Source organism: Gordionus sp. m RMFG-2023, chromosome 3 (assembly GCF_954871325.1).
Source record: "Gordionus sp. m RMFG-2023 chromosome 3, tfGorSpeb1-WG-v2, whole genome shotgun sequence".
Lineage (NCBI taxonomy): Eukaryota > Metazoa > Nematomorpha > Gordioida > Chordodea > Parachordodidae > Gordionus > Gordionus sp. m RMFG-2023.
Genome location: NC_088777.1, coordinates 41,313,216 through 41,336,107, shown reverse-complemented (window position 1 = coordinate 41,336,107; position 22,892 = coordinate 41,313,216). Strand labels below are relative to the sequence as shown.

Below are 22,892 nucleotides of genomic sequence, written 5' to 3'. Positions count from 1 at the left end.
TTGAACTCGATTCGTCTGAGTCGACTAGAGGACGAGTATTAGTTATAATTAATTAATATTTGTTATGTTTAATATTTTACTTTAGACTTTTAAGTCGTGAACAAGAGTTATATAAACAGTGGACTAGAGGACGAGTAGAATATTAGGAGTGGGAAAAATCGAGGCAAAATTGAACTTAGTCTAGGATTTTTAATATATTTTTTTAGATATTTAAGGCTATTATCAGAATTGTGATTTAATTTTGAACAGAGTTATATTTTCAAAAATCTAACATGGCACTGAATCTCATATTAATGCAGCCTTAAGCCTGAAGCTTCCAAACTTTTTTAGGCACTAATTATAAAGCTCAAACATATGTAATGTATAATTAGTATACATTCTCATTTAGTTCTTCAATCCATATGGTAGTCGACAGAGTTGGGCAGTACCGCGAATACTTGTATCTAAGATACAAGATACAAGATCCTTTTGTATCTTGTACTCAGCATCTTATTGACATTTTTAATAAGATACTAGTATCTGTATCTAAGATTCTTTATTTTGAAAAGAATCTTGTATCTTTTTCATTTTCTTTAAAAAGATACAGATACAGATTCTTTTTAATATTCTTGTTTAAAACATTTACATATCACACAATGTAACTTTATTTTCTTCGTGAAATCTTGTATTATTTTCTTTATTTTTTCCCGCTATATTTTAAATATATTGATAACCAAAATTAGTTGGAAATGTTATAGGTCACAAAGATAGATAGATTAAAAATAACAACACCAAAACTAAATAAGAGAAGGATATATTTTATATGTAATATTTTTTAATTTGTAAAATGTTTAACAATCATAGTAGTGAAGATGAAATTATGGAGATGGGTTCTTTGAATCAAATCCGAATCTTAAAATTATAGATGGAAAATTTTATAAGGTAATTCATGTGAAAAAGAACAAGGTACAAGCTGAATGTCAATATTGCACAAGTAAAAAAGTTATTAAAGGTTCAACAAACTCCTTTACAAACTTTGTTAAACATATTAAAGTATATTATATTTTTATTTTATAATTATCAACATAATAATACCTATACTTAAGTCCCTCTTATATAATTGTTATTAAAATTTTTTATAGAAGATGGTTGATTACAAATTAAAATCATTTTGGATATATATTTTTTAGGGGTGTGTCGATACCACTTTTTGGAGGCCGATCCGATATTCCTGATATTAAATTGATATCGGCCGATTACCGATCCGATATCATATCTAATTTTGTATTCTCTAAAGATACCAATGCTTTTAATTTTTAATATACTTTATTAGTATAACATCTATAATTTAACTATACCATAACTTATGTCACTCAAATATATTATAATGATGAGTTATAGTTTATATTCAATTCAATTGCAATTCTAAAAGTATATAAAATATTTTTATTATTAAATCACTTTTATATAATAATGACATTAATCTATATACATAATAAGTAATAAACAATTATATTATGAAATTTGAAATAAATATTTAACATTAATATAACAAAGATTTCTTTTTAAAAATACCAATATTTCCAATTTATCAGAGGTCAGTTTGCGGCGATAATAACTGTCAATATCACCAGCTTCACTAAAAACAGATTCTGAAGAGAATCTCGCACACCTATATAAACAGAATCCGCAAAAAAATAACAATATGGCAGAATATTTATTAATTAATTATTAAACATAATAATTTTCTTTATGCATTTTAAATTGATTAAATTTTGTAAATAAATACTGTATTGTGATTTTACTTATATTATAAATAAATAAAAGTAACTAATAAAGTTAAATTCTACCTTATTATAATTATTTTATTAAGAGCCTTTTAAAATTATCTAATATTTTTATATATCAATTGTAGCTTAAATATTTTCTCTAATAAGAACTTGCTAAAATAATTATATATAAAATATATTAGGGATGCGCCGATTTTTTATCGGATCGGATCGGGCCGGTTTCACCCATTTTAAAATATCGGTTATCCGCCAATATTATTAAATCTGATCCGATATAAAATGGCTTCTTTAACAAAAATAAAATGTTATAAAATTTTTAAAAAAATTATATATAAAATCATTTATTTTTATAAATAAAATCGAAATCCATTTTTATGTATATTTTTTTAATAATAATTATGTATTTAATATTTATAATATAAAGTTGTACATTATTATGATATTTTTTATATAAAATTAATGATTTTGCAAGAAATATATAAAAAAAATTTGAAAAGATATTTACATGATATTTATATATATGATATTACAAACGCAAGAATTAATAAGTCATATTAGAAAATAAACTAATTTAAATAATACATAAAAATCACAAATAAGTAATGATAAATACTTATTAAAGAATATTTTTTTTAGAGATGCCATTTAGCCATATACTCCGAATATAAGCTATATTTAAAACAACACAGAAAATAACCTGCAATTATAATAAATCATTTGATTTTATTTTTTTTCTTATTTTCAAATTTTCAACTCCCATTAAATATACTACTCTCCCTTCCCTGTTTAAGCTATTAATAGGTAAAAACTAATATTAAAATCCCTGGTTATTATAATTAATTTATTAATAAATATTTTATTAATTATTGCAAATAATTCTTATATGTGTTTGCTATGTTCTTCAAAAATAAATAATAAAAACTGTATTTTATAAACTCATCTAATTTAATTGGTATTTATAATTTAAAAGGATCTTGTATTTAAGATACTCTAATTTAGTAAAAGATACAAGTATCTTTTATCTTGTATCTTTTTGATATTTTGAAAAAGATACTAGTATCTGTATCTAAGATTCATTTTATAAAGAATCTGTATCTGTATCTAGATTCTTTTTCTGGAGGACCTGCCCAACTCTAGTCGATAAAAAAAGTAATAGCCACCTCCTCCTTTTTTAACACCACTGAACTAGGATATCTTACTAAATTAAGCATTGTTTTTAATTTAAGAAGATTTTTTGGTTAATCATCAATCTTACCACGAGATAACTCGCTTCTATTATACAGATAATTTATAATATAGTATATTAGATATATTTACTTTAAAAAAAAAGAATTTAATTACTACTTTTATTTTATTTTTAGCTCAGAATAGTTAGCAAAAGGACTGTAATGAACCTATACCGAAATCCTCAACCTATATTTGTCCAAGTTTGATATTATAACTAAACCAATAATATAATATTTTCTTAAATAATGCTCATTTTAACTTATTTTACAAATATTAGTCATTTACAATGATGATCTATTCGTTTATAGTTGGTACTATTTATTTCAATGTCGACAATTCGGCCTCCTTCGGATTACAAAATAGGTCTCGTCGCAGTAATATTTTATTTAATAAAATTGTTCTCCTGTATTTTATATTACGAGATATTTGTGTAAATCAATGAGTGATCTAAAAAATTAAACCTAAACATTCATATCCTTTTATTTATAAATCCTCGATATACTAGCTATATTTCTTGGTCAATAAATTATTTAATTCTATATAATGATTATATATTTTTACCAAAAACTTTCTTGAAGGGTCACTTTATTTTCTGTAGAGCATTTAAACATGTTAGTTGTATATGTACAGGCGCGTACGCAGCGGGAGGGGAGGGCAGGGGGACAAATTCTCCCCCCCCCCAAGCCAAAAAATGCAGATGCCGGATATAGTTTCCAAAAATATTTTTGTTTATATTAATTTATATTTGTTAATATTTATTCCTATCTCATTAAATATATATTTAATTACATGTATTTATCACATTCATCTACTAAGTTATTTTATCAATTAATTTCCATTTCAAGTTTTCCTTAGCGTAATATTTACCTATTATTTTCAAATTTCTAGTGGCGTAATATTTATCTATCATTTTCAAATTTCTAGTCAAATAATAATTATTTCTAAAACTCCTTGTCCAACAGGGAAAAAGAAAATGCAAGCTTGTCCAACGAGAAGGAGTCTCCGCCATCAAGCAGTAACAGCTTTTATGGAGTTAGAGCCATTACTAATGCTCTTACTGAATATCATAATGGCCTGAAAGAAATATTTCCTCATAAAGAAATTTATTGGATTCAATACTTATTCCAAAATTTTTTTTCTCATTAGAATGCATTCATTATTTAAATATATAACTATTTTATGTTATACTTTTCAAAAACATGACATTGACTTGATTAGGAAGATTAGAATAGCGGAGATTATTTTATTATAACTCAGGGAAATATGGGCTAATGTTGATGAAGAATTTCATATTTTATATGTTATTGTTGAGTCAAAAGTAGAGCTATACGTGTTTAATATTTGTCTCCCTCAACTTGTAGCAAGCTCATCTCAAAACATTAATATAGGATCAGTAGAAGAGTATTAAAACAAATGTCCCCTTTCTTAAATACATTTATAACCCAAATAAACGAATGGCTTTAATTCATAATGCAGCACTTACTAATCTGCAGATATTACTTCCACAAAAGCCTTCCTAACCTTTTTTAGATGGTGTTAGAAAAAATAATTTGTTTGTTGCCTTATTAGCTGAATAACTATGGACTAAAAAAGATGATGCATTATTTGAAAAAGCAAAAGGAATAGTAACAGAACACAATACTATACAATTTTATAAACGGATCTTGAGTTAATACTAGAAACAGATGCATCAAACCAAGGATTTGGAGCTGTTCTCATGCAAAAATATGATAATTATAACGAATACCCTATAGCTTACACCTCGAGAACTTTACAAGATGCAAAAGAATTATTCGACAATCGACAAAGAAGCCAAAGACATAGTAAACGGCGTAGAAAAATTTCATAACTATTATGGACGAAAATTTAAAATACGAACGGACCACAAACCTTTAATAAAAATATATGGGGATAGAGATTTAAACGCCTTAACAAACCAAAGATTATTACGTTGGGCTTATAAATTATCTGCATATGATTATGATATACGAAATCTTACCTATGACACATTAACTCTATCAAGAAAAGAACTTAAAGATGAAACTGGGAAAGATCCAATTCTAAGAAGAGTAAAAATATTATTAAATGGTAACAAAATCAAGCACCAGAATTACAAGCTTTTAGAACCAGAATAGATGAAATAGAAAATGATGACGGTATCCTATTTTGGAATGATCGCTTAATAATTCCATATTCACTACAAAAACGAGTTTTACAGATATTACATACAGGTCATCCCGGTATTACATCGATGAAATCCATTACGAGACATTATATATGGTAAAAATTAGATAAAGATGTCGAAAAATTAGTCAACCACTGTATTGGGTGTCAAAAACATCGCAGAGGTATACCAGAAGTTGCTATATTCCCATGTAATCCGCCAGCACAACCCTGGGAAAGGGTAATTTAGATTTTGCCGGACCTGACGGATTTTATTGGCTGGTAGGAATCGATGCATATTCAAAATGGATAGAGATCGATAGAATCAAAGATACCACAAGTAAAATTTAATAAATAGATTAGAAAAATGGCTTACACGATATGGTGTTCCACGTCAAATAGTCACAGACAATGGTCCACAATTCATTTCAAATGAATAACGGGCCGAATACCTGCCAAACTATTTATGGGGAGAAGACTAAATACTTTATTAGACTGGGTGAAACCATCAATTACTGAAATTAAAAACCTCTGTAGTAAAACACGACCAGTTAAACAAAGGCATACATAGAGATTTTGGAGAAAACGAATTAGTTTGGATAAAAAATCCACTTGAAAAAGGTTGGCATGAAGGAAAAATCATAAACAAGCAAAATTCTCGTATAACGTGGAAGAAAACGATAAAATAGTACGAAAACACGCAGATCAACTACGAATAATGTTCAATAATACCAATGTCAAAAAGGAAGGCAAACGCGTTATCCAACAAGGGAACGAAAGCCAACAAAAAGATTAATAGATGAACTTGAACTTGGTAATAAAAAGATTGATAGACGATCTTAACTTAATGGGAAAGAAGATTATTTGAATGTTTATATATATTTTGAAAGGTTACGCTATTTGAATACATTTAATATTATCTTATGGAGGTCAATGTAATTGCGTATTATAAAAATATCCGTTTAATATTTTTTAATTCACATTTATTTTTAGTTTTTTTTATCTGCCGGTTTATATATATAATCTTTTTATAATTCACATTAATTTAAAATTGTGTATCAGAAATAGTTATTAGTCCTAATACTGGATATTTTTATATAACAATAATATTTCTTAAAAATTATTAGACCAGATTCCTGCGTATACGCCGGTGTGTATATATATATCATATTTTAAAATCTGTTATCGATAAAATTAATAAAGGCAAGGAGCGATATTTTTTATCATGATGAACCAAGTATTCGGTAATATGTCTTCAATCGATATGTTCATGAGAGTGCGTGTCATCTATATGTAAGTTATAAGTTTTTTTATAAATAATATAATTAAAAATTTACCAATCGAAAAGGGGAAATAATCGCTAATGATATTTATAATTATTTAAGATCCTTCAAGTATATGGGTAAAGAGGTAGGTTTTGGGATCAACATTGTATGAAGTTGGTTAAAATAGAAACATTTATAACAAAATTTCTGCAAATACAAGTTACAACGAATAATTTACGCCGAAAAGCCAAGAGCTAAAGAGAGTGGCGAACATAATTTTTGACTTAATAAGTATGAGGGTCGGACGTAGAACCCCGTCATTATTGTATCACTAATCATTGGTAAAAGACAGCTGAAATTTATCTTCATAGCTTAATTACATGTCATTATTAATGCACTCATTAATTTTATCAAATTTCTACAAAAATACAAATCTAATAAATCATTATTTATTTGTTATTCATAAAAAAATTAATTTTTTTAAAAACGGAAAATTGATGATTAAATTTTTTTAAAAAGAGAAATATTAATAGATATAAAAATAATAAAAAGTCCCCAAAGGAACACAAATAATTTCAGGTCTTTCAAAGTAATCAATGTACACCTTTATCCACCTTAAAAAGAAAAATAAGGTAATTATTCGAGCTTGAGGTTCGGTAAAAAGAGAAATATAAAGGACCACATGTGATTGGTAAACAAAATATACGGTTATCTGGCAAGAAAACAGTGATGACAATGCTAATGCTCGGTGTACTGGAGTTAAAGAATAGAAAAAGACAGATTTTTTTGAAGTGAAAATGATAAACGAACATTATAATTGTAAATATTATTCTTTATGAACAAGTAAGTAATAACCTTATCCACAAGTTGAGCAAATTGAGAAAAATAAAGTTATAAAAATTTTAGACTTTTGGGGGAAAACGTCTATGTTGAATGACCCTTTTAAATGTGCATTTTGGGGTAAATTATTGTTATAAGGCAGTTTATGGTGACTTTCATTGGTAAGAGGTGTAGAGAGAAGAGATCTTGGAGTTGGGTATTCATTGGGATTGATATAGGGTTTGTAAAACTTATAAATCTAATGTGATTGTATCAATTATACAGAAAACTCTGTTATGAGAATGGAACGAGTCTTGGTAAGAAATGCCAAGATTGTAGGAGAAGACTGTATGTTCAACATCTTTTGGTTGTTGAAGACCTTTTAAATTAAGAAAAATTTAAAGAATGTTCCAAAGATTTTGAAACTAGAGATGGATATAAGAGAAGTTGATTGGTTGTAATTAAAAGCATGACCTGTCGGAAGTATAAAGTCCGATTGATGAATAGGAATATACACTAACAGATATTCTATTATGATTTTATACCATCAGATTTATGTTAAAAATTTTGGTTCTTCCTTTTTAAATAAGTGCTGAACACAACCATTTTATTTAATTCAATAATTATCCTCTCGTTCCAGTTCTATATCTACCGACTACCTTATAATCTTTAATATTTGACTTAACAAGGGAAGATTAAATTGCCTTTGAGGGAAAAAGAGACCTGGTGATGGAATGACGATGTAGCTATAGCAAGTCAAAAAATAAAGGTGTTATATAGCCTGGTTTAAGATTGATTACAAATATAGAAATTTAAAATTTCACATATATACTTTTATTTTTAATTGAATTCATACATATATATATATATTTATGATTAGATAGATAGATAGATAGATAGATAGATAGATAGATAGATAGATAGATAGATAGATAGATGGATAGATAGATATTATTCATAAATTGCAATAACTTGTCTATTATTATATTTAAGTCACGAGGCAACGAATGGGTTTTATAGAGTTTCCGTATTTTTCATTTCCAAAATATTCTGTGATCTTCTACCTATGCGTGTAATTCCTATATTGATAGTATCTATCATATCGTACTGGATGATAGGTATATTTCTGTTTAATTCAATTTACATATTAATTAGAGTAAATTAGTGCTCTCTAATAAGGGGGTGGGGAATATAATTGACTTATTAGAAGCGGGTATTCTCTTGGTAAACATAGTCAGTGTCAATGTTATATTTTAGACATCAGAGGGGCTTCAGCACTATTGGATATGGTGGATCTAATTTTTTTTTATTTCCAAGAGTTCTGGTGAAAGTTTTATTTAGGTATAAAAATAAATTTGAGACGCTCTATCGTTAATTTTTATATTTTTCATCAGGATTCAGACCTTACACCGTTAACTACCTTACATTCATGTTGAGTTTACTGTGTATAACAACATCGGCTAGTAGTATAGCCTTATGCTCAAGCGTAGTCTTCGATAATGTTCAAGTGGCTACCAATTATTGTATACTCCTTTTGGTGTTTATGATGGTAATACGAAAACAATTTTTTTAAATTTATTATTATCATCGCTGGGTGGATTGATTAAGTTTCCTATCTTCTTGAGATGATCTAATAAATTTGAATTGCTTTTAGATTCTCTGAGCTGTATTATTTAAACTGATAAAATTTGATAATGCTTGACAAATAATATCATTTCGTAAGTTGCAAGTGCAATTTAATGTTTAAATAAAAATGGAATTATTTATTAGAAGGTTGGGCAAATTTTCAGAAAATTATATCCAGATATAGATTCTTTTAAAATTTTGTATTTAAGATACTAGATACTTATCAAAGGTACAAAATACTTTTTAAAAAATTTAAATACTCAAAATCAAAATGTATCAAGCTTTATTTTTTAAATGAAATATGCTATGATATAAATTTTAAAAATATGGTAATGATAATCATTAAAAGATAGTTCTAATAAATTGACATGGATAAAACTATGAAATTAAATTTATTTTTCATCAATTTGACAAATTCTTTTTGTTCAACTGTAGATATTAGATGCATTCCTTTAACAACAAACGAAGTTAATAGATTGTTAAATTTTTCTTGAGATATTGTTTTTTTTTATTATTTGAAAACTCTAGGGCTTTTTGAGTTAATGTTGCACGATTTTTTTCTTCTATGTAATTCTTTATGATGATTCATGTAATTTTTATATGATTCTAGATGATGTCTCTATCCGATAACAAAACATAAATTTTTTAAAATGGAGATTTTTTTCTTATTCTTTTGATATCATTATTTCATCATTAATATAAAAGAATATCTTTATAACTGATTTTTAATGAAATCATATAGTAAACATTTAGATGCTTGACTACTCTGCAGAACCACTTATAATTTTGTGGATTCTTTACATGTAATTTTATTATAGATATGTTTGTGTTGTGTGACTTCAAAAAAATATCCATTTCATAATTTATTATTGTAATCTCTGTGTAGCATCATTGTTTTCACTTTACAATTTTATAATTATATATTCGATAACTTAGTTCATAATTTCTGGGGATGGATGTATGGCGATTTTAATAAAATAAATTTTTCATATATATTTTTTAAAGTATCTGTATCTTTTAGAATGCAAAGGTGGAACAGTTAAGGGTACAAGATCTTTTTGAAAAGTTTGAAAAAATAACAAGATACAAAAGTATATTGTATCTTAGATATGCATATCCGTACTGCCCAACCCTGGTTATAATTAGGTTCTTGATGTAATAAATAAATTATTTTTATTCTTTCTAGGTTTTAGGTGGTTTATTTGTCAACTTAAAATCGATAGCTGTTAACTTGCAATGGTTAAAATACATGAGCATCTTCAGATATGGCTACAGCGTATAACCATTTTTCTTCATATATATTCTCTAAAGGTGTGATAATTATATAAAGATGTAATTGTTCGCATCTATAAGTGAATAAATAATGTGGAATTAATAGTTTCTAGTAATTTACCGATATATGATATTTGATTGACCTTATACACTTTAATAGGTATTTTATAATTTCCAGTAGGGGTGTACCAATACTACTTTTTGGAGGCCGATCCGATATGCCCGATATTAAATTGATATCGGCCGATTACCGTTCCGATATCATATCTAATTTTGTATTCTGTAAAGATACCAATGGTATTAATTTTTAATAACATTAATCTATATACATAATAAGTAATAAACAAATATATTATATTTAAAATAATATTTAACATTAATATATCGAAGATTTCTTTTTAGAAATACCAAAATTTCAATTTATCAGAAATCTGCCTGCTGCGATGGTAACTGTCGGTATCACCAGCTTCACTAAAAACAGATTCTGAAGAGATTATTGCACACTTTTATAAACAGAATGCGCAAAAAAATAACAATATGACAAAATGTTTATTAATATTATTAAAAAAATATATACATAAAAATGGATTTCGATTTTATTTATAAAAATAAATGATTTTATATCACTTTTTTAAAAAATTTTATAACATTTTATTTTTGTTAAAGCCGCCATTTTATATCGGATCGGAAAGTTTTATAATATTGGCCGATAATCGATATTTAAAATGGGCAAAATATCGGCCCAATCCGATAAAAAATATCGGTACATCCCTAATTTCCAGTATTAATATGATTTGTTGTAAAAATTTCCATTTATTTGTTATAATTTTCTTGTAAAATTTGACATATTTTACAAAAAAAATATGGCAGGTTAATTTTATAAGAAATTTGTTATAAATATATGGAAATTATTTCAACAAATCTTATTATAAACGAAGATATTTATTGTTTTTTATTTGATAAGAAAGATGCTTAGATTTTGCCATAAAAATTATGTTTAATTTCGATTTATTGGAAGTCTATTGACTTGTGATGATACACATTATCTTAAATCAGTAGTGACTTTGGGATGGGGGTAAGGGGGTTTAAGTTTCCTGGCTTAGGAGAATCTCCTAAGAAAATTAGGTATGAATTTCCTTTTTTTTAATTTAAAAAAGAAAATTGAACAGTCAAGGCCACTCTTACAAAATATAGGAAAACTATTAGGTATGAAATATAAAATAGAAATAACACTTGGCCCGAGCCCTGTTCAAAGGAATGAATCAGTTTATCACACTGAGCATGCCTTCCATAATATGAGACCTCCTGTATGTGTGAATGGGTACTCTTGAACAACGAGGTTGTCTGATACCCCAATTTAAAAAAAAATTATTGACGTATTATTTGTGTATTAAAATTTCATATAAATCATACAATAATTTTTTATAGGCTTTATTGATTAACGAAATTAAGGACAGCGTTTTTTGCGATCCAGACGATAAGCTTCAAAATGGAACGATTTATCCTAAATGGTAACATTTAATTAAAATATGAGGATATTGACACTCAACGACTTTTTTTCAAGAAATAGTTTAATTAGGGGTGTTTCTTTGTAATAAAATTTAATTTTAATCATTTGGCTTATAATTTTTCAAAATAATATAATAAAAGCATATCCGGTAATTCTTATATGAATCATCAAGGAATACGTTATGGAACCCCGTGGAATTTATATTCAAATCACTTGGCCTTGATATGTATAATTCTCATATTTTGGACTTTGGCGTACATACAGCTTCGGAGACTCAAAAAAAACGCAAATTAATTCAATAGCTTTTAATTTATTTTATTAACCAAAAACGAATTAAGCGAATTGGAATGTGGCATAATGCATGATTTTGATAATTTAACCAATTATTCATTAATATACTTGAAAATATGTGTATAAGCGAAATTTATAAAGTTGTGTATTAGTGATGATCATAAATAAACTATTTTTTTATACAATAATCATCTATCTTATTTACTAAATAAATGTTAAAGTAATAAGTACCAATTGAGATAAATGGTTGGTATTATAATGATGTATAAATTTTTTTAGATAAATCTTTATAATATTCAAAATAGTACCCTAACAAATTCAATTTTTTTCGCCATTTGGTATATATATATATATATATATCGATACTCCAATAATAATTACCTTTGATTTTTTTTTGAAATAATATAAAGTACATAAAACAAAATGTATTATATATAAATTTATATAATTGCTTGGTAAGGCGACAGTTTAATAGGTTTTCCCGATTGCGAAGTAGGTTTTGCATTTTAAATCAATAAATGAGCATGTTTTATTAAATTTAAATCTGATACATCCGGAAAAATTCCAATTATGGGTAGAATACTCACTCTATAAATTTCAGACAATTTTATGACCTACTTTTGAAGATACCTTGACAATTTTATGCCCTACTTTTGAAGAAACCTTAATTTATTTTTAATGTAAATTATAATATCTTCAAAAGTTCATTATAAAATTGTCTGAAATTTATAGGGGTTATTCACCTATTAGAATGCATATCCGGTATAAAATAATTATCTCAATTAATGATTTAAAATGCAAAAAATAAAACAATACCTATCAAACTATCCTTTTACCCATTGTTATATAACGTGTTCAATTTATTTTTAATATAATTTCCTTAAGCACTTTATGTCATAACTAAAATAATACTAAACAATTTTGTTTTTATTATCTTATTGAGTAACTAAATGATTAATTATTATTTTGATATCAAATCATTTAAATAAGTGATCTGCATCGGGCCTAATTTTTCAAGCCCGGCCCTGCCCGAAATTTTTTTTTAAAAAAGTTTTGCCGGCCCGGCCCGAACCCGAAATTTTTTTGAAAAGATTTGCCGGCCCGAACCCGAATTTTTTTTTAAAAAAATTTACCGGCCCGGCTCGAATTTATTTAAATATAGAAATTAATTTTTATAATTACTAAAAATAAAAGACATGTTATATGGCGTTTAGTTTCAATAAATAAAATCAAAATTTTTTATTTTACATAAAAAATTCAATATAAAATTGATAAATTTAGATATTATTTTAAAAAAATTCTAAGGTCCGACCCTACCCAGCCCAAATTTTTTTTAAATATTAGGCCCGGCCCAAACCCGATTATTTTAAATAGAATTAGGTCCGAGCCCGGCCCGAAGGCCTAACTTTGCAGATCTCTAATTTAAATATTATTAAATTGATGATTTAAAGATGTATAAATTTAGCGATTGTTTTTTTTAAATAAAAATATATATATTAAAATGTAAATTGATGGAATAAAATATGTGATTAAGAGATAAATATATTTATGAATATAATTTAGATTAAGAAGAATGTGATAAATACATTATTCATTAATAAAGTTGAAAATATTATACGATTCAATATAAAATCTATTCTCAGGCCACCATAAACCATATTTTTTTTATCTTTATAATTCAAAGAAAATGGTGCATCATATTTTTACAATAGCAAAATTTTTAAATTTTAATCTGATAACCCAGGTCTCTCCCCTAAAACTTGTTTAGAAATACTAAGATGACAGGTATTTTTGGTGTAATGGTAGGTATATTTGTGTTTTGTTTCCTTATAAAATCAATCAATTTATTATTTAGTTCTCTATTGATTCCTTTTTATCGATTCCAAATTTAATTTAAATGCAAGATGAATAATATTATCATTATAAATATTTGAAAATACAATAATTATTTAAATATTTATAATTTATTTTTATCAAAATATAAACGATTATTAATGCTCAAGTATAAGAGAATCTACAAGTAGTTGGCAAAATTCTAAAACTGCTAAATCATTTTTGAAATGAGTCTAGAAATAGGTGGAATTAAAAAAATCCCATGTCCATATGAAGCTTAACTTCAAGGTTTTTCCTAAAGGCTCCATAACCTGAAATTTATTTCAAAAAATCACGATTATATTGATATTAACCTGGTTATATTCTTTAATAAATTTAAGTTCATGGGAGTTAAAGCGCATAACTCCAATGTTATCACATAAATGATCAAGATCTTGAAATATTTCAAATATGTTATCTTAACAAACATAGATTCATTATATCTTCCCAATTTTTTGATTATATTATCGGCCATATTTTGTTTATTGCACAGACTGACACTTTTGAAATGAACTTTGGATATAAGATTTGTTATACTCCGCATCACTGTGGCCACTATTGTGGCAGGAGCATCTTGAAGCAATGATTTTGAGTCGATCAATAAGCTGATACATCATCCAAGAAAGTTTTTCCATAAAAGGTCCACTTTTTATAAGAGAAAAATATTTACTGTAGGATGGAAATCCAAATTTTATTTCATCCAATTCAATATTTTTTTTCATCTGATACAATATAGTCTTCCATGTTTTATGATTTAAAAAAGGGAATTAAAAAAATATATAAATAACAACCTGACTTAACATTTAATATATAAATATTTTTAGAAATTTAACAAATATATATTATTTTTTGTATTCATTCAACAAAATCATTTAATATTAATATTATTTTTTAAACAACTTATTCAATAATAGAAGAGAGGACCTTCACTCCATCCCAAAAAGAAGCTATCTCTCTAGTCTTAAAATATAACGGCGCTCCAGGATTTTGAAAAAATCCAACGGAGGCCCTGGAGCGCAACCCTTTAACAACTGCTAAAAATACATTTAAAGATATTATTTATAAATTTTAATAAAATCCATTTTAAATTTAGAATATCCACATCTAGAATTTCATATTGAAAAATATTTCGATAATATTGGTTTATTAAAAGAGGCTACAACCAACAAATTCAATTCAAATTAAATTGATTAACTTTACAATATCAGAACCAGGTGTTTATCAAAAAGTAGCTGATGAATTCATAATTAATTTTATAATTAATACCCCATCAATTTCCTTGGTCAGTAATTCCATTTATCAATCTAATTACATTATCTCCTGGTAACAATATATTGCCGGTAACAATGTTGGCAAGAATTTTGGGTAATTTTCAAAAAATAAAAAAAGTCTAGTAATTGGGAGTCATAAGAGAAGGTAAAATAAGGTATTTATATTAACTCGATTGGATGCAAAAGGTAGCTAAATAGGCTATTAGTAACGACCGAATTGCCCATACTTGCTATTTTGAGTGATTATTTAGTGAAGCAAAAAGTTTATACTTTCTGATAGCCACTCTAGATTGATAATGATATGATTTATTATTAAAATTTAATTTAAATAAAGCATATATTTTTAGATTTTTATAACAATATTTTTTACTAGCTTGAATTAAATTGTTAATTTTATGGACATAAATTAGATAGTTAATATTTTTTGAGTAGTATGCTACTTTCAGAAGTAGTATTTAATAACATTGATTTTAAGGTCTTCAATATGAAAATAAAAAAGTAGTAATTAGATTAACATTGAATTATATTTATAATTATATTATACAATCTATAAATTTGTCTTTATCAAGTACGCATCAGCGTTTTTAAATCAAAAATATTTCACAAATAAAATATTGATTTTACTTTTGGACTATTTTATCTTAAGTATAATTATCATTTATACAATATGATGAAATATTGAAAAAGACACCCTCATAATAAATTTAGAAAGGGCAAAGCAGATTTGAATTCTTAAATATTCATTAATTTGTATTTTACTTTTTAAAAAAGATATCGTGTTTAATTTTTCTTAAAATAAACATAAAAAATACTTCTTGCCCTAAACTCACCCGCCAATTCTAAAGCAGGCAGGTTTTTAAAAGATTTTAAACATTGAGTGGGTGTTGCATATTTTTAAAGTTTAAAAAAATATATTAAAATAAGATAAATAACGAGCCTAACCAACTAATAAAATAGTTCTTAAACATTGGGTGGGAGTGTTAAACAAAATTTTTAGATAAATAGTGCAAACGAGTTAAAAAAAATTGAAATAGGCGGGTGGACGTTTGGGTTAAAAGCAGTCTATTGCAGACCTCTAATATTACTCGATGTCTAAAATAAATACATTTTTAAACTAAGTATTCAAAAGCAATTCTTCATGTAACAAATTTTCTATTTGAATAATGTACATAATGGAACATGATTGAAATTATGATCTTTAACAGAAAAAAAAAATTATATTTGAAATATTTGAAGTGTATTGTCCGAGCCTCCATTCACAATTAAATTATCTTGCGTCCACGCATTGCATAAAATTTTTTCCTTTTGGCCGTATAGATTGAAGAGTGGTGTCTTAACACTGCGAGTTTTGTAAAAAAAATGTATAGTATATTTGTCTATAAAATAGCTTTGCGTTTGAATCGGACCCGATCACACAAAATGGATAGAATATGAAATTGATATTTGAAAATTCTCAGAACACAAAATTTTTATTTAATTTTAAGACAATTTTATTCTTAGGCCCAAGTCTGGCTCAAATTCCCGACATTTTTAATTGAAAAATATAAAATTGAAATCATTATTTTTATGAAGGTAAATAAAATTTAAAAAATCACTGATTTCTTTCATTTATCTCAGAGAAATTCTAATTATCATTTTATTTTAATAGAAGATAATATTTTATTTTTAAACCCTTTGGGTCAACTAGCAGGAGGGCACTATCTCAAAGAGATAAAAAATGCAATTTGAAAAAAAATTTCAAAAATCTATGAAGATTTTTATTGCGGAACAGACTTTTGATCAAATTTTACCTAAAAATGGTAAAAAAAATTTATAAGCAAATTTTTTGTGATTTTTATGAGATCAAGATGAAATCAAAAATCTAAAATATTTTCAATAAAATCTTTACTAACAAATCCGGTAAATTTCTCGGGAATTATAAAAACAAAATTTTTATTTGCTACATTAAAAAAAGTTAATGTTTAAAGCAAACCTAAATGCTAATAACTAATTTTTTTAAAAAAATTAAATTAAAACAAAAGTAAAAATTTGGAAATAAAAAAAAATTAAAACCTCCTGACGTCCCAAATTTTAACAATCGAATCATATGAGCCAGATGTGAATTGATTGATGTTATTGGGTGACCATTTAACGCATGATACCCATCCTTTGTGTGATGAGAATGCACATTTGACTATAGTTCCAACTTTTGATAGTTTAGAAAAAATAGTTTAATAATAGAATATAATTGATAATCGCAAACATCATTCTTTTATCTGGAGGAAATTTAATATATATAAAAAATTAACTCTCTTGAAAATGTTAATGTGAAAAAAAAATTAATTTTTATTTATAAAAAAAAACCAAACTTTAAAAAAAGTCTACTATAATTAAAACCAGACATTATAAAATAGCAAAAATTTCACTAAAACGTTCAGTATAATCTGATATGGATTCGCTATAATCCAATATTTATTACATTATTGAAAAAAACTTTTGGCCATACTTTGAAATTCTATATGAAGATCACAATGACGAACGAAGGTTATTACATAATATATCAAAAAATAAATAATTACCATCAGTCCTTGGATCCCATAACCTGACATGACTGTCGGTAGAACCCGATATGATCAGCTGTGATAGTGGCGAATATGAAATATTTAAAAACGATTTTTGACCCACCTTTATTAGGATTTTTTTTTTAAATATATAAAATAATAGAGGCGAAAATGTACTGATACCATGGATTATTTTTGATTTTTTTTATGCCCTACAAAATCTCCAACTTGCAAGATTAATTATTTTTATATAACTAATAGAAATTAAAGAAAATATAGGTGAAAAAATATTGAGAGTATGTTAAAGAAATTTATTTTATAAAATAAAAATTCCCATTTTTGGTAAAAATGCATATTTTGGTTGACATCATTATAAAAGTTGTTTAAATAAAAGACAAAAATTTTTTTTTGAAAACTAATTCCCTTTATTTCTTAAAAACATGGTATTTCTTAAAAACATGGGTAAAGCAATATAGGTAAATCGGAAGTTAAATCAAATTAGCACCTAATTTTTCTTTTTTTATGATAGACTTTTAGAGATTTTTTTAACCTACAATTTGATATGTTATATTTATTCTTACTATAAATAGTTTTTATAGGAATTTTAAAAAATTGACAGATTCAAAATTCACCAATTTTTGCAACTTTGAAATTCAGTCTCGAGAAATGCTAGGGATCTAGAATAAATGGTTTTCTCATTTCCAGAAATTTTTAACAATTTTAAAAGGGGCCGGCCAAAAATGTGCTTTTATTGGTCAATTTGACATGGAATGGCCCTTTATAGCTTACATTTTTGTCAAATATTTTGAATTATTAAACAAATGTGAGAATTGTCTATATAGTTGTTTCCATAGATGCTTATCTATATTCTCTTTATAAAATGACTTATAATCCTAAGTAAACTGTCTTTAAATTTTTATCTTAACCCTCATTCATGCACAATGTTGCAGTGAAGGTTACAAAATATGGTGTATTTTAGTATTCTTTGCATGAAATTTGCACTAACTGTGAATGAAGGGTTATAAAAAAATTTCTATAAAATATAAGTTATTTTACGAGTGTAGTTTTAGTTTTTTGAGCTTCTACATCCCATATTTTGATTGTACAGTCCCAAGAAGCACTGCAAATTTCGTTTTCTTGGATCCATTGAATGGTACTCACTACTTCATCATGATGGGCTATCGTTAGGATAGGTATCTGTTAAAAAAATTTAAAATTAGCATTTAATAATTATATTTTTTTATCTATTGCAATATTCACAAATTTAGTGTCATTTAAAAAGACAAAATTTTTATGAAAAAATATAATTTAATAACGTTAATTCTTTTATTTTTTTTGGTGATCGCTTGGTTGGTTTTGAGATCTTTGGCATTCATATCTGGTTCGAACCGCCAAATTTTGACCATTTTATCCCATGAACCACTACAGAACAAAGCATTTGGATTTGCACCTTTCTCTAAAGGTTGTATGCTAACGCATTCAACCCCTCCCAAGTGACCTCTGTTTATGGTTATGCATTGCAATACCCAGTTGGTGCCGTCATGAATTTCTGTCAACTCTTTTTTATTTATTCTCTTTTCGATTTTCCAATATTTTACAGTTTGGTCATGTGATGCAGTCAGGAAAGCAAAGTTTTTAAAATGGGGAGCTTTGATATATTAGAAACAAATATATTTATAAAAAAATAAGGATTGGTTTTAGACTGTTATTAAGAAATCAAATTATCAAAATATTTAAAATAATATTATATTTTCTTTTGAAAGGATTCAAAAATGTTATTCAAACTAAAAAATTTAACCTGTTGTCACAAATTGTAAATGCAGAAATAATTTAATAGGAATAAAATATAATAGAGTCCTACATGCATTTGAAACGAAACTATGACCATCCAGGGCAAACTTTAATTTTATTTTTCACCTAGAAGTGATTTTGAAAAAAAAATTCTTTGAACGAATGTGACAAAACTTTTCTTTTATAGAATTTAAAAAATATTATCCTTTGAGCATTTACAATTTAAAAAAACTTGAAAGTTAAATTTTTCATAATTTCTTCAATTTTTTTTTGATTGGGATAATATATACATTTCTTACATTGTGTACAAACAAATTTGATATCTTTCACAGGTCCATCATGGATTAATTTGGAAAATATGGGTGTTTTGGATTTGTTACCATCTTGACTCCATATATTTAATGTGTTATCATAACAACCAGTCAAAATATATGTTGTGATTTTAGAATTTGATTTATCTATATTAATAATGTCAAGAGAGCTAACCCAATCATTGTGTTTGTGTAGTGTTCTTGGATTTGGAGAGGGGAGTTTTTTAATATATTCAATTTCTAACACATTTTCCTAATATTTATTTAAGCAAATAGAGCAAAAAAAATTAATACAGTAGTAAGGTTGTTAAGCTTTAAATATTCTTCAATACTATTATTAAAAATTTTTCCATTTATAAGAAATTCAAAATCAACTTCTTTTAAATTGGCTTCATTATTTTCTGTATTAAATAAATGTTAACATTGCATTTAACTTTTATATACCTTGTATAATTAATGCTTTGACAAGGGTTTGTAATTTTTCTGGTGAACTTGTTAATTGTATTGAATATTCTAATTTTGGTATGACATATCTATTAAAAATATAAATATATTAAAGAACTAAATATATTTAAAATTTAATATTATATATAAAAAAACCAAAAATAACGAAGAACACTTGACAAATAAACATTGTTGGCAAAATTTTATTTATTTATATATAGTAAAATAAATAATTGATGTAAAATTTATATAAATCATGACAAAAATTTATTAATAATTTATCGATTCTGTATAAACAAGAAGTAAAATTCTCGTAAAAATTTATACTCTGCTTCATTAGTAAAGAATATAGCTTGTACCAAAGCGTCTGGTGCAAAATTTTTTTCATACATTGTAGAGTCCTAACTATAAAAAGGTTTAGAAATTAATAATATGATTAATCATTGGTTTACGCCACGACCAGACTTCAAAAATATTAAATTTAAAATATTTGATTCAAATAAAAACAAGTTAATATTATAATGATATACCCATATAAAATATAACATTTAATCCTAACATATTGTGTTTTTGGAATAATAAAGAATCCAAAAGCCGAAAAGTAGTATTAGATAAGTATCTACAATTTATCGTAGAGATTCGCGTCAAATCAAATTCGTTTAATATATATATTTTTTAAATAAGACTTAGTCAAATTACTATTAAAATTTTATATTTGAATTTGAAACATTATCAAATTTAATTTTAATATAATTTTACACTTATAGAATTGTTCATCCAAATTTAAAACTACCAACTCTGTCAGTGGCGTCGCTAGGGGAGGCGCGCAGGGGCTCGAGCCTCCTGGAAAATTTGAATGGCCCCCTGAAGCAAAAAAAAGTTTTTTTATGGAATCTTAACCCCTTGAACTAAAAATAAATTTTTTTGATTGCCCCCTGAAATTTATTAAATGAATACTATTTTAAATATTAGATTAAATTAATACATATAAATTAGATTTTCATTATGTCAGCTAGCAATCAAATTTTGTGTTAAAAATAGAATATCAATATCACTCACTAAATATTAATTTAGCATTAAAAGTTGAAGCTTAATTGACTATTATTATTTAAATTATTTTATAACCCTAATTAATATACTAATTAAGTTTATTTGACTGGCAATCACTTCATGAAATATATTAATATGATTGATTTGTATCTATGACATTTATATCATTGATAATATATATATGACATTTATAACATTGATAATATATAATATAAATCTCATTTATAACATATCCCCACACATATGATCTTACAATTCCTCAATAAGCCGATTTGTAGGTTTCCTGGCTCTTTGTGATTTCCGCGTTTCTAGTTTTCCGTTATCTTCCACATTTTCTAAAATCTCAACTATATCCGACTCTTTATTTTTTATATTTTCCTCTTCTCTCTCTGACTCCATATTTTCTCCATTATCTTTCCCTGGCCCAGACTTCTCCATTTCTTTAGCTACCTCCCTTTTTCGAAGTTGATCCGCATGCTTTCGTACCATTCTATCCTTGCTTTCTACCAAATAAGAATATCTGCCAGTTCTGGATTTTATAATTCCTTCTCTCCAACCTGAATTTATTTCATTATGCACCCACACCGGTTGTGCAATCTCAAATTCTCTCATATGACTATGTTCATCATGCGCTACTTTTTGTCTTATATTCGATTGTTCCATTTCATAACTAACATTAGGACGTAACCAATTCAATCCCGTTTTTAAATTTCGCCCCAATAATAACTTAGCCGGTGAACGTCCAGTTGATTGATGCTCACCCATTCTATATGCTAGCAAAACTTCTCCCATGGCTTCCTCGGGCTCCCTGATGTCTTTCCTAGTTGCAAAATATCGACTCTTGAGGGTTCGTATCGTTCTTTCCGCTAAACCGTTCGTTTTTGGATGGTACGGTGTTGTATGTATCAATTTAATATTTTTCTTGAAACAAAATTTTCGAAATTCTCCAGAAATAAATTGAGGTCCATTATCTGATACGATTTGTCTAGGTGTTCCAAACCGTGCGAACCATTTCCTTAAAACCCTGATCATTGTCGTGGACGTGGTCTCTCTCATTAACTCAACCTCAGCCCATTTAGTATGTGCATCAACTCCAACTAACCATGAATACGAATCAATAGGCCCCGCGAAATCCAAATGAATTCGTTCCCATGGTATATTAGATATGTTCCACGAATATAAAGGAACCTCCATAATATTCGACCGATTACTTTGACAAGGCATACATTGATGAACATATTGTTCAATATCTTTATCGCAATTCGGCCACCAGCAATACATTCTAAAAATTGATTTCATAGCATTTATTCCTGGATGCCCTCTGTGTATAATCGTTAAAATTGATTTCCTCAAAATGGTTGGAATTACCAACCTCCCATTCCATTCAATAACATCATGATCTACTGACAATTCCTCTCTACGATTATAAAAACAAACTAACTCTGTATTTTTTTTCGCATCAAAATCCACCCATCTATGCTTAATATTTTTAACTACTTTTTTAAACAAGCTATCATTCCTTGTTTCCTTTTGGAGTTCAACTTGACTAATATTTATATCGTGCAAATTTATAGCTCTAATTTTTAACGCGTTTTTTTGATCATTATTTGATTTTATGCCATCTATTGGCAGTCTAGACAATGTATCAGCTACTTTATTATCTTTTCCAGG

General features: G+C 26.4%; 2 protein-coding genes across 3 annotated transcripts in view; one reads left to right on the top strand and one right to left on the bottom strand.

Moving 5' to 3' along the window:
* LOC135925792 (broad substrate specificity ATP-binding cassette transporter ABCG2-like) overlaps positions 1 to 12,009 on the top strand; it is a 33,688-nt gene extending 21,679 nt beyond the window's left edge. For both annotated transcript variants that reach the window (XM_065461276.1, XM_065461275.1), the window contains 8 exons: positions 3,131 to 3,196; positions 3,274 to 3,359; positions 6,363 to 6,452; positions 8,237 to 8,361; positions 8,638 to 8,792; positions 10,056 to 10,145; positions 11,570 to 11,652; positions 11,792 to 12,009. In XM_065461276.1, the coding sequence (XP_065317348.1) occupies positions 3,131 to 3,196; positions 3,274 to 3,359; positions 6,363 to 6,452; positions 8,237 to 8,361; positions 8,638 to 8,792; positions 10,056 to 10,145; positions 11,570 to 11,652; positions 11,792 to 11,945 (849 nt within the window). In that variant the 3' untranslated portion in view covers positions 11,946 to 12,009. The remainder of the gene's footprint in view (positions 1 to 3,130; positions 3,197 to 3,273; positions 3,360 to 6,362; positions 6,453 to 8,236; positions 8,362 to 8,637; positions 8,793 to 10,055; positions 10,146 to 11,569; positions 11,653 to 11,791) is intronic.
* A 4,249-nt stretch (positions 12,010 to 16,258) lies between these two features.
* On the bottom strand, positions 16,259 to 20,583 carry LOC135926370 (ribosome biogenesis protein WDR12 homolog). Its single transcript, XM_065462222.1, has 9 exons — positions 20,499 to 20,583; positions 20,172 to 20,260; positions 20,022 to 20,128; positions 19,716 to 19,980; positions 18,942 to 19,273; positions 18,682 to 18,822; positions 17,644 to 17,749; positions 17,138 to 17,270; positions 16,259 to 16,424 (listed from the first exon to the last, which is right to left on the bottom strand). Exons 1-9 carry the CDS (start codon positions 20,561 to 20,563, stop codon positions 16,301 to 16,303), a joined length of 1,362 nt encoding a protein of 453 aa, XP_065318294.1. The 5' UTR covers positions 20,564 to 20,583; the 3' UTR covers positions 16,259 to 16,300.
* Positions 20,584 to 22,892: the final 2,309 nt, after the last annotated feature.

Excerpts from the sequence above, each read along its gene's own strand:
- LOC135926370 (XM_065462222.1), bottom strand. The coding sequence starts at position 20,563 with ATGTATGAAAAAAATTTTGCACCAGACGCTTTGGTACAAGCTATATTC. Across the intron at positions 20,261-20,498 it reads TTCTTTACTAATGAAGCAGA|ATATGTCATACCAAAATTAG; the intron begins GTATAAATTTTT and ends TATTTTTAATAG. Across the intron at positions 18,823-18,941 it reads AAAAAAATAAAAGAATTAAC|ATACCTATCCTAACGATAGC; the intron begins GTTATTAAATTA and ends TTTTTTTAACAG.